At 38.4% G+C, this 12,500-nt stretch overlaps 3 protein-coding genes across 3 annotated transcripts in view; 2 read left to right on the top strand and 1 right to left on the bottom strand.

Moving 5' to 3' along the window:
- Positions 1–4,672, bottom strand: part of LOC137992299 (DNA mismatch repair protein Msh3-like) — a 29,457-nt gene extending 24,785 nt beyond the window's left edge. Inside the window, exons 1-5 of the mRNA XM_068837566.1 lie at positions 4,439–4,672; positions 2,668–3,291; positions 1,648–1,742; positions 1,301–1,440; positions 258–388 (exon numbers count right to left, since the gene is read on the bottom strand). Of these exons, the coding sequence (XP_068693667.1) occupies positions 258–388; positions 1,301–1,440; positions 1,648–1,742; positions 2,668–3,291; positions 4,439–4,603 (1,155 nt within the window). The 5' untranslated portion in view covers positions 4,604–4,672. The remainder of the gene's footprint in view (positions 1–257; positions 389–1,300; positions 1,441–1,647; positions 1,743–2,667; positions 3,292–4,438) is intronic.
- Positions 4,673–4,728: 56 nt separating this feature from the next.
- On the top strand, positions 4,729–9,052 carry LOC137992303 (uncharacterized). The gene is made up of 2 exons (XM_068837568.1): positions 4,729–4,983; positions 6,956–9,052. Exons 1-2 carry the CDS (start codon positions 4,794–4,796, stop codon positions 7,219–7,221), a joined length of 456 nt encoding a protein of 151 aa, XP_068693669.1. The 5' UTR covers positions 4,729–4,793; the 3' UTR covers positions 7,222–9,052.
- A 1,656-nt stretch (positions 9,053–10,708) lies between these two features.
- Positions 10,709–12,500, top strand: part of LOC137992300 (kelch-like protein 3) — a 2,490-nt gene continuing 698 nt past the window's right edge. The window contains exons 1-2 of the mRNA XM_068837567.1: positions 10,709–11,676; positions 12,141–12,500. The exon at positions 12,141–12,500 is cut by the window's right edge and continues 698 nt beyond it. Of these exons, the coding sequence (XP_068693668.1) occupies positions 10,843–11,676; positions 12,141–12,500 (1,194 nt within the window). The 5' untranslated portion in view covers positions 10,709–10,842. The remainder of the gene's footprint in view (positions 11,677–12,140) is intronic.

Here is a 12,500-nt window from a genome sequence, read left to right as displayed (position 1 = left end):
AAATCAGTGTGAGCAACCTTAGCTTTTTTAAGTTGATTAAAAAATATGATCTCTTAGCGGCCTTCTTAACAATTTCATTAATATGGATATTCCACGTCAAATTACTGGAAATATTAAGACCCAATACCTTGTAAAATCGACTGAATTTCAACTTTCAAGATATATACATTGAGGTTAGAAAAGATCCTTGGATACAAAAAAAAGTAAGGTATGCTGTATTCATTAAGCTTAGTTTGAAGTATTTGTAACCCACTTACAACTAAGCCAAAGATTCTCTTTCCAATACTTGTGTTACAATCTCTTTGATTAACCTCAGAAACACACAATAAATAACCGTTCCCCAAGTCAGCAGAATCAGCTTCATCCAAATCCTCTAGCGTCTTCATATCTTGTAACCATCAAGGACAACTAATATAAGAGGTGTTCAATTACATGGATTGAAAGGATCGTAATAGCCCATATAGACAAAACAAATTTCTATGCAATACATATGATGAAAGAATTAATCCTAATTTTTCTTTGCACACCTAACTTAAGTACTGTACCACGTAAAACTGTACACTTACTGATAATGATCATGATGATAATAATTGTAAAATATATACAGAATGGACCAGCAACAAACTAAACCCAAATAGATACATGTATGAAACAGAGTCCAGAGGCCTATTTCTCTAAAGTCCTGGCTGATAACTTTTCAGGACTGAAAAACCATTTTTGTGAACCAGCCATCCGCTTGTTTTAAAAAGCTGATCTTTTAAGTATGCCAAAATGATTGCAAAGATTGAGGACTTGCCTCTCCCTTCATAAGAAACAAAGGGAATAGGGACACCCAAAAAAGTTTCAGGACTTTCAAGAAACAGGCCTCACGAATCAAACATAGATTAAATCATCGATAGAAGGCAAGGAGTTCTCACAAGTTAGGAGGAGTCGTAGGGCTGGAGATAATTCCCACCTCGGAAACAGGAAGCATCTGAGACTAAACTTCTCCCCACACGATGATGATGCAGTGCTGGTTATCTCCCTGTCAATCCAGCAGTATGTTACTAGTTCACACTTAGGGCGAAGTTTCTTGTCGAAAGAAACAAGCGGCAACATCAAATACCAAACTCAAGAATCCAGCGTGTTAACCACAACCCCATATCATTACAACTGTCGCCACAGCGTCACATGGTTAAGCAGTGACAGTTGTCCAGTTTGTCAGATCTGGGATATTTGGGAGGTTGACTTAGCTAGAACCAACATTTTCATTTCAGGATAACTATAGGAGGGTTTTCTTTGGTTTGAAATAAAAGGATACCTTCACCAACTAATGTAGTCTTTGTGTAAATTGCACACAATTCTCTGGTAAACGGTTTACTTTTGTTGTCACCAGCTGCTTTCAAAGCCGCTGTTTCTGTTTGTTTCACAACTCCAACTTTGTAGCCTTTGCTAACCAGCCTGAAATGTTAAAAACCCTTTTTAAAACTAAGTTTCAAAAAAATTGTGGCATCTAATAAAAATTATCAATGTAAAGGTTGTGTCTATTAGGTCTGTATGTTCCTGTCAGCTTCCAGTTTTTTGGAAAAGCATTGTTGCTGCATTTTGAGGTCAAGTTGCTGGAGAGAAATTAAACACCACCTTGAAGGGCTTTGAGCACCACCTTACCTTTTTACATGAACGTGAAGTCTGTGAGTAGGAATACTTGCAGTTTGAAAGTTATGATCCAAATGACACATGATATTCAGCACTTCGGCGGCTTTCTACAAACAAAGATAGAGATAGAGTCAATGTGCCCCTTAATAATAACACTACTGAATTTGGGGCTACACCATACAGTACTGCTCAAATGTAAGTTATCAGTCGCATTGTATTTCAGGTGAGACGCATTAATTGCATCATACGCTATGCAATTTGCATCCTGTGTGATGTGATTCACCCTGCGGGAAAAGTCACTGAAGCAGAATTTTTGGGCATAAATTTAGGTGGACTCCTCTACGCGAAATCGATTATTTTCACACAGCGATTAACAATATTGCACAATCGCAAGCTGTCTGCGACGAGCGAGTCTTAGAAGAAGAGTCCTTCTAACCTGACTCCTAATCGGGAAACCTAAACAGGAAACATCGACCTATGAACAGTAACTTTAAAAAGACCCAAACTCTACCACTTCATGTGTCGTTGAACATAGGTTGTTAGACTCTATGGGTCATTTTCTGATGTTTACTTAAATTGGATGTCACATTTAATTAGGTCATTTCAGGCTATTTGTAACTACCATAAGAAAAGAACAGAGGTATAAATTATTATATTTTATATGACAAGCCACCTCCAACTGCACTGACATTCATACGCCTGGTCTCTGCAGGAAACAACAGCTAAAAGATAGACCCTTTGCATGAATTGCAACAATAATTTATTTGAATCTTAACACTTGCACTTCCCCAAACTAAACGATCACTCATACTGATTGTACTAATGTCTCTCTTTCAGTACACTTTTAAAATAACTTGGCTTTTTTTGCTTTTATGTAAAACTTAGGATGTACAAGTATTAAAAATTTATTACATTGTGTACTATACCAATATCCCTGCCATTTTATGCAAAGGATCCGTGCATGCATACATGGTATCCCCTATACATATGTACGTAGAGAGTTGTCTGGATAGCTTAAAGATCATTACATACCTCGGCATCTTCTCCAAAAAACCTATATCTATAGCCACACTCCACAAGTAAAATAACATCAGGATACTTAGATTTGACCTCAAGGAACTGTAATTCCAGAGGTGTGTAAGGAGATTTAGTCCTTCCATTCAGGCATCTTTTTAATTGACCACTCTCCTTGACAGCTCTTATTCCACTGGCTGGTTTTGAAGCAGGGATGGAACTATATGCAAACTGCGACATATTTAAGTCTTCTGCAACAACATCACTATTTGTTGTCTCCATTTCTTCCACAGTCTTTTCACTGTCACCAATAATTGAAAATCCTGCTTTACCTTCACCAGATCTTTTATTGCTATCTTTTTTTTCCACAACTATTTCTTGAATGGATTTTCCTGGAAGTTCAACTCTGCTCATTTTCAAACTACTGGATGCATCCGAATTCCTTGAATATATGTCTTTTTTAAAGCAGTTTAGTTTTGCAAATGTTGAAGAGCTTATTAAATCTCTGTTTGTCTCTCTCGAGTACCCCTCATCTTGGTTGCTCTGCTTTGGAGAATTGTCCAACAAAACTCTCTGCTTTTTGAAATTCTGCTCAGAGCACCTACCGCTTTGTTCATTGTGAGAAACATCACCAGCCTTCCTCTAATTCAAATAAAACATAAAATATAGTGAAAGGAGACGGGTTTTATCTGTCACATTATCAATCCTGGCAGGATGAAAAAAATTGGTCACCTGTGTGTTGTTTTGCTTCATATGCAATGTTTTGTACCAGCTCAAAATAATAATAATAATAATAATAATAATAATAATAATAATAATAATAATAATAATAATAATAATAATAATAACAGTTTTTAAAAAAGGTGGCACCAAAAAGCAAAGTTAATTAGGGTGACCCTCATTACTATACTTAACGATTCCTTGATAGCACAGGTCTCTTTTCTTTGGCGTTTGCCGGGCTAACGAGTACGGAAAAGATACCTCAGCCATGGGTCAAAACTCACTGCGTTGAGCATATACCACAGTTACTTAGCAACAGAATCCTCACATGATACTGTATTTCATGATGTGTGGGCTCACTTAACAACAGCAGAATTACTGTAAAGGAATGTGGGGAACACAGCGGGCTCAAGTCCCAGTCAGCAAACATTATCATGGGGCATGCGGTTTGAAGAGTGCCGTCCAAGGTTGTGGACGGTGGTTGGATCAGAGTGAGTTTCGACCAATGGCACAGATCTCTTTTCCCATACTCATCAGCCCAGTGAATGCAAAAGAGAAGAGAACTCTGCTAGCTGGGAAACTTAATGAGATTACAATTACAATGACAAAAGAAAACTAGGAAAACTTTTTGAGACGTAAAAGTTTTTTAAACTTATCTAGACAATAGACCTCTTTGCAGTTGTGTGCTTAGTTACCTGGCCCTTAAATAAAAGTGAGGCTGGTGTTGACCTTGTTACGATACAGACCTCCCTCCTTTTGTTATGTTAATGATGTTGTTGTCATGCTAATTAGTAAGAATTTACATAAGAAAGGCGGTGAGGTTTCTATCAAAACAAGGTCAACTCCAGCCTCACTTTCATTCACAGGCCAGGTAACTAAGCACACATCTGTAAAATGGACTATTGTCCACTCATCCCCTGGATATCCCTTACCCCTGAAAGTCTCTAACTCGACATCTAATAATTTGCATGGTATTTGCATGTCATTGAATCTTTGATCGTAACTTGTCTGCTGTCATCAGAAACAATTCCATTTCGGAAAAGCTTGCCAAATTTTCATGGAAGCTTACCTTCGCTGTTGAATTGATGATAGTGTTGTCACTTGAGCACGACTTACTTGTGAAGAAACTAGAAATCGTGGCCTGCGATTGATTTCTCGCAGATGCATTGTGAGGAGATTTACTAGAGACGGAAGCTGTGGAGCATCGCAGCTTACCAAGATTTAGCTTTCTCATAATTAAGGTCCTAAAGTCCTTCCATGCATGCCCCTTTCCCGCCTGCCTCAAGAGATCCTCTCAAGAAACGAAATGCCAACTGGTCAGCGGTATTATTTAGTTAATTCCCAATTTGTTGGTCATGTATGGTAAGTCTATTTCAACATGGCGGCGAAAGCACGAGGATGATTTTAGAATGTAAAGTTTCGTGATGGTTTTCCTAAATACTTTTTTCATGTCCACTTCAGGAGTGCGTCAGGGCCCTTCCCCTCCAACAGTCGAACAAATTTTAGAAGATTTATCATCAGCCACAGATCACGATGTGGTCTTCATGAAGTCTCCACTTTTTGCCGAACGTGCAACTTCAGCAACTAACGCTTCGAGTCAACCTGAATTAGACGGTAAGTGCTGAATTTGATGACTTTTTCAAACTTTCGTGTTGTCTAAAACAAAAACAAAGTTGAAAATATAGGATTTTTTGAGCGAAAGATCACAACAGCTCTCGTAACGTATAGGGAAGATAATCTGTTTACAAACATCGGGCCATGCATTTATTATGCGCACCCCCCAATTGAGGGGCTTGGAAATCCAGGGGGAGGGAGGGGATAAGTGGGGGTGATTTCTGATGGGGTAACCCAGTCGGTTTCTTTAATCTTTCTCCTTAACCCCCCTTTTTCTGAAGAGGGGATATGTCGGCACTTTGATCTTCAATATCCTTAGGGGGTAAGCTCTTAAAGTGGCCCTAACCCTTCAAGTTGTTTTTTTTGGGTAGATTTACATATCTTTCAAGAAGTCATTTTCGGAATTTTTTTTTTTAAATTTTGAATCCTGCCTTTTACGAGCGCTAAAAGTGAAGGCAGTCGCAACTACTTTTTCACCTATTGTTCGCATCAGTCCCCCACTGGGCCAAATGTGTCTATTTATTGAGCGTGACGTGAGAAAAGGACATTGTGCAAGCTCAAGTTGCTGGAATGTCCTTTTCTTACGTCACAGCTAAAAAAGTGTCAAATATCCGACGCTTCTCATTGGCTCATTCCTAATGAGCCCATGAGACAATAATTTGTCCAGCGGGACTTATAGCATGCAAAAAATTAAAAATTTCAGTAACTTCAAGCGCTCATAAGAAAATCAGGATTCAATATTCTTTTAAAAATTGTGCAAAAATGAGTTCTTGAAAGATATGAAAATCTACCAAAAACATAACAAGTTGAAGGGTTAGGGGCACTTTAAAGACACCCTCGATAGGGAAGGTGCGTCTATTAAATGGAATGGCCCATTGCTTTTGTTATTCAAATGTTCCAGCCCCACAGGAACAAAAAACCCTTTGTTTTGACAGTCAGTGAGGCTCTGGTTGGCAGATTAAATGACAATAGGTGACATCAATGATATCGTCCCTATAATGTGATTGGCTCAATACCCTAACCCAAAAACAAAACACTAAACAATTGAAACAATGACTTAAACAATAGAAGCTGATTACAATAGCAAACAATAGCAGGTTACAAGACCTGCTACATTACTGCTTTGTTTTCAGCTTGGGTATCGAGCCTTTCAAATCGTGTTACAACACCTGCTACACTACTGGAGATCAGAAGGAAGCCTGAATTGAAAAATTCCTAGAATCCTGTATTACTACAATAATTATTTTTTTTATATTAGTATTATTAGCATAAAAGTTGTCAAGTCAACTAGAAATTGATTGACTGCTTTTGTTTGTAGTAAGAGGTACATTGTAAGAGAATGATGGAAAGTATATGAAGGTCATATATTGCGACTATGGATATACACTACTTTTTAAATGAAAGCAGTGTATGTAGTGCCAAAGAAACTTTAAAAAATTAAGTCTTGAATGGTACTTGAATCCTGAGTATTTTCATGTTGATTCATTTTGGTAGTGTTGTGCATTTTGTGAGGATGAGTGAAAGATCTTGATGCATTTGTGGTATGGGCATAACTACAGAAAACAGGGCCCACTATTGATATGTTATTGAATAACAAAAGTGCCTACCGTTATATTTTTCATTTTTCAAATGCTCCCAACTAATTTGTATATGGTGGCTCTGTGTGGTCCTGAATAGTCTAAAAAGAGAAGTTGCTCTGCTTCGAAAATGTTTTTTGCCTCCTCCCTTCATGCTACAGTTTTAGGTCTCCCTTAGTCAGCTTAAGGTTTCCTTGGTAATACCTTTTACACTGTATTATTGATATTATGAGCCACCTCTACACACACACACCAGAGATCCGCGTCAGTGGGAAGTTGCAGTCACTGAAGGTATAGCAACCTTAACTTTGTTGAACAGTACGTCAGAGCACAGTACTGTAGCTTTGTGGCGTGTTAGTCCCACAATAATTTTGGTGTAATTTTTTTTCCTTTAGAAGACCGTATGCATGAGACTCTTAATGAAAGAGACCAAAATATGGAGAATAAGGGAAGCTTTGAACAGAGAGAAGGGGAAGGACAATCAAATGAACAGCTCTACAGTAAAGTTGCCTCATTTTTGGAACAGTTTAAATCTCTTGAATCTGCTCAAGAACAGCTGAAAGGTTTAGAACCAGATTTGAAGTCCACGAAAGAAGGACTCGGAGATGCCATAAAAAGAGTTGAACAAGCATGGAAAGTTGACAAGGCTGATGCTCAGTGACTGATGTGGGTAGCAAGAGGGATGCATTATTTTATTATTAGTAGGAAATGTTTTGAATTTTTTAAGCACTGAACACCATCTCATCAAGAGCAGGTGGCTTACATTATTTTTACAGTCAAGCTATGTCACATGTGACCAGTTTTGAACTTAAAATGCTCTCGAAATTCTGAATCCCCGTAGAATATTTCCTTGATACATCAAAAATAGTTAGCTATGAACTTTTGTTTTATTATAAAATAAACTGCTTGAAAAGTGAAAGATATTTCAAGGGTTTGATGAATTATTTTTCACTTATTGTGCATTTTTTGTAGCAACTTTCAGAAAAGTCTTCAAGATTACATTCAAATCTTGGAAGCTCCAAAGAGGAATTTGACTGTTTCATTTCAATCTTGTGGATACTTATGCCATGTTTAGACTTGAGCATTTTACGGAGGTTTTGGAGTTTAATTACCTAGGTAAATATTTTGCGTGTGTAAACACCAACTGATACCATGGTAAATGCTGCCCAAATCAATAGAAAGTTAACCGAGGTAAATGTTCAATCATGCCTGTGATCAGGCATGGTGTAGGTCGGTAACCAAGGTCGAGATGACAGATATATCCACTTGCGGTCAGATAGTATTTCACATCCTGTGGTGTCCAGATTGCGTCAGTCTTATTTTTACGACTTGGTTTTCACATTTGTGTTTTTGATCTACCTACGAGTCATTGCAAAAGACAAAGACAGTAATCATTTGCCAAATCTGGACGAACCACTCGGACAATGTGATCGAATGTACGTCTAGATATTCTGAAGTTCTCTTCCCACCAATCTTCAACTAAATTTCCTGGGCCTGGCATGCAAAAGGGTTTCAAAGCAGAATTGCTTTCTCGGCCAAGACTGGCCATTAAGCTTGCCTAGCACGCCTTGTCTTTCGAATGGCAATTTGAAACAAAATCAATTGCTTTCACCTTGACTTCTTTAGGTGCTGCAAAAGTAAGAGCCGCTGAAATCTTGAGACCTGGGTTAGGACAAGAAAATAAAACGCGAGGACTACAAGAGCCACAGCTTCTCTTATAAATGCGGGTATTTTATACATGGAATTTAGAAATTGCCGCCAATTCGATTTGATCATAATCGTGATTGATGATAGGTTTACCTTGGCTATTTGAGCCAGTGTAAACACTGTGCAAATGTACCAAGGTTTGGTTAGAAGACATTTACTTCGGTAAATGCCCAAGTGTAAACACAGCGTTAGTCTAGTCATGCTTGACATAGCTTGACCTAAGGAGTGTGAGATGTCTGAAATCTTACAAAATGAAGAGTCTTTCTGCAAGGGTTTTTTAGGAGATAAAAACTCGAAAAATCCAATATTGATTGAAACACTGATCTATCAAGGCAGTCGCAGTAGTGAGGCTGTCTCTAAGTTGCTATAAGCAGGGTTAACGCAAAGTGGATAACAAACATGATGAATGTGTGTGGTTTTTCCCATTAATCCTTTTTCAAATAATGTGGTCTAGAGCGATAAAAGCTCCCAAAATCTCAGTTAATTCCTCTGAACATCTGATAAGGTTCTGGTTGAAGTGAACACCTGTTTTTGGCATGCATCTTTTGGCACAAAAAGATCTATACAATTTCAAAACGTTGAAGAATTTTTTGCTTGATCTTTTTAATTCTTTCAATGGATGGTGAAGCACTGTAGAATTTTACTGATCAGAAAAAGAACTCCAAATGTTTGCTTACAGCTATAGGAATATTTAATTCTCAATATTTAAACTAATGCCTCTGAGTTGTTAACAAAATTGCAAGGAATTAATTGACTGATGTCAGTAAAGGCATTTTTAAAATCCACCTGAGTAATGGTTTTCATGAGAGTTTCCAAAGTTGTTTAAAAACAAACCCCTTTGATTGTAGTATTAAATTTTTAATGTACCTGTTATTTAAAGGGGACTGTGTCATGGCATTGCAGTTCATTTTGTGTAGTTTTACTGAATTGTTATACTCACCCCTTCTTGCAAAGCAACTTAACATTAACCCAGTAACAACTTTAAATCAAAGCTTTGTGATAAAATATTGTCTTAAGGTAGACTGAAGTGATCCTCGCAATTAACTGGACAATTTAAGGAATAATGTTGTCTTTTATAGACACCCAAAAATTTGCTTAAGCATTGCACCAGAATCACAGAGGTGATGGGTTCAAATTCCCGGTGAAGCCACTTGAAATTTTCTGGTGTCTGTGGAAGACAATAATAAAATTAATTGTGGTGTGGTCTTTCTTCTGTGGACAGTGGTGTATCGTGGTTGTGAGGGTAAATGCTTAGAGATACTAGCTACATCAAGCTACTCTGAGATTCGGGGGTAAATTTAGATATGATAATATGATATTTACACTTAAGTGCGACAATCACTTCAGTCTACCTTAACTCTATAGCCCGTACTTCATATTATACATACAATGTCAATATTAACTATTTCATTTCAAAAAAATGTATGTTGTGCATACATAATTTGTTACATTTACAAACAACAGATAACTTTGAAAAACTGTTAGGCTGGACAGTTTTCAAAAACCCCAATCACAAACCATTTTAATCTTCACTTCATCCCATCTTTGCCTCCCATTTTGCTGTTTTATTCAAACCTTACTTCAATGTTATAAGTAGTTATTTTTAAGGGTTTCACTTGATCCCTGTCGCTGACTTTGGCCAAATTTTGTGACACAGCCCCTTTAATTAAAGGTAGTATTAGGGGATACCGCAAATGACCCCACCCCCCCCCCCCCCCCCCACTCCCATTTCTTTATCAAATCAATAACATTAATACATTTTTAATGGAATTTGGTGAGTAGGGTAGATGCACTAGTGTTCCTAGTGTTGCCAGAGATCATTTCCCCAACTTGCCGCTCTATGTAAGTTGAGTTTGTTAGTTCTTTAGTCGGCTCTTCAGAGTTTTTTCTCCGAGGTTCGTCCAAATCCTAATTCCTCAACAACAACCAACGTTGGATGTTAATTATATGTGATTAATTTTGAGTTGTTTTGTTGTCTCCACAATAACCGGAATAACACTTCTTCTTGGCCTTATAACCTTTAGACTTTCAGTGCTTATCAGTGTTTATTAGTGTTTATTTTTACCATCTTATTTATTGTGAAAGAATTGTTTTTGGATTCGCTAAACATCACTGATCAATTGCTCAATAGAAGAGTTCGATTCCCCTTCGAGCCTGATTCTTACAGGCTTCTTTACAACTGCATAGATTTTTTACTTCAACTGCGATGATCTTACGCTTGTAAAATACTGTTGAAGTAAATTAATGTAAATGATTTTATTTAAATGGCGGTGTTCATTTCAGTTCAGGCGTATTTTCCCATCGCGCGCGTGCTATCAGGAGATTGTCATGGTGATCGTTCTTGAGAAGGTGGCTCTTCCATCGCTCGAACCAATCATTTCCGTGATACGGTGTTTACAATCACATGGCCAGACGGTTGTTTTCACGTGTGATATGGAATCGGGGTCCGGAATCGGCACAAGCAAAATAAATCTTTAAAGTTGTGGTTTCAGCGTTTACCATGAGTTCAATATTCTCTTTCTAAACGAGAAGACTTGTTTCTACCGGCGACGACTAATTTCGGTTTTGGGGTAAAATGGCTTTGACACAGCATTCGCGTGAAATGTTCGAAATTTTGAACACAATGCGGCAGAAACAGTCACACACTGATGTGATTTTGCGAGTGAGAGGGAAGGATTTTCAGGCGCACAGAGTTATTCTGGCCGCGTCCAGTCGCTACTTCGATGCCATGTTCTCATCTGGAATGAAAGAAAGTTTGCAGATGGAGGTAGAATTAACAGAGCTTTATCTAACAGAAGAAGCATTAGAACTTCTTCTCAACTTCATCTACACCTCGTTTCTTCCGTTAACTGAAGATAATGTTCTGGGTATTTTGGAAGCAGCCGATCACTTGCAGATTTCCAGCGCTATCACAAGCTGCACTCTCTACATCATCAACAATCTGAAGGATGAAAAATTCAACATCGAGACAAAGTTGAAAATTTGCAGGGTTGCCGACCGTCACAACCTCACAGAACTCCGGGAGCAGATTCTGTACGCGTTAGCCTTGCAGTTTGGAGAGATGTGCACCGAGAAAACTTTTATGGAGAACGTAACCTCAGAAGAATTGCTTCTCCTTCTTTCCCGCAACGATCTCAGCGTACCTTCTGAAACATTTCTTTTTCAAACAGTTATTTCGTGGATCAAATTCGACAGAGAAGAACGGTTGCCGCAAGCAGCTAAGCTTTTAGACAAAATTCGACTGGCTCTTGTTGACATTATGGTGGTACTCGGCGAACTCGAAACGGAAGAGTTTAAGAGCATCCCCGACTGCGTCGCCTTCATGCATATGTGTCTTTTACAGCATGTGCGTCCCCAGCTGTCCTCTCCTTTCGCCCAAGATAAAGGAGCACCTCGCGTGGCTGCTAAGGCAAGTATGCACCGGCTACAATATCTTAAAATGCTTTTTTCCGGCATTTCTAATAAATGTCTCACACGAAAAGTTTTCGTGTTCTTATCCTCTGCACGATTTTCACGAACTCACGCTATTTACATAATGTGTTCGTCTTGGGAGTCACGCAAGTGATTAAAAGCACTCAATGGCAATGTTCTATGCCTTTAGGGTAAACAACACATCATAACGACGTAGCTGGACCATAATAACATAAACATAACGACGTATGGAAAAGACTAACCATTTCTTCCTGACGAAATGGGCAAAGATTACATAATTAACCGATTAGAGTGTAATATGAAGTGCTAAGATTACATAATTAGGCTGTGTGCGAGTTCACGCATCATTGCCTGTTGACCAAGTGAGCCTGTTGCCTGTTTGAAACTGGTATAACGTGGAACTCCTGAGATCTCGTATTAATCATCCATCTTTCCTTTTAGGCTCTAGTTTCACTATCCGCCACTTCCGGAGCCAAAGTCTTCAGTGGCGAGACCAAATTATGGGAGCCTTTCCCAGAATTCAAGCTACCAAATCTTCAAGAAAAACCAGCTGCTCTCTACACTGGAAATCACCTATTCCTTTTCGACGAAAAAGTTGTGCATCAGTACCAAGTAGATACTAACACTTGGACAACGCTTCCACCTATGAAATGCACCCATCATACATTTCAGGCATGCATGTTTGAAGATTTCTTGTACGTGATTGGTGGCTCCGAAGTCAATCATACTGTTGTATCTGAAAGATTCAGCTTCTCTAAGAAGATGTGGCAGTTTATTTCCCTGCATGAAGAACAGAACTTG

Source organism: Montipora foliosa, chromosome 2, assembly GCF_036669935.1.
Source record: "Montipora foliosa isolate CH-2021 chromosome 2, ASM3666993v2, whole genome shotgun sequence".
Classification (NCBI taxonomy): domain Eukaryota; kingdom Metazoa; phylum Cnidaria; class Anthozoa; order Scleractinia; family Acroporidae; genus Montipora; species Montipora foliosa.
Note: the sequence above shows the minus strand (reverse complement) of the source record. Positions and strands in the feature narration are given on the sequence as shown.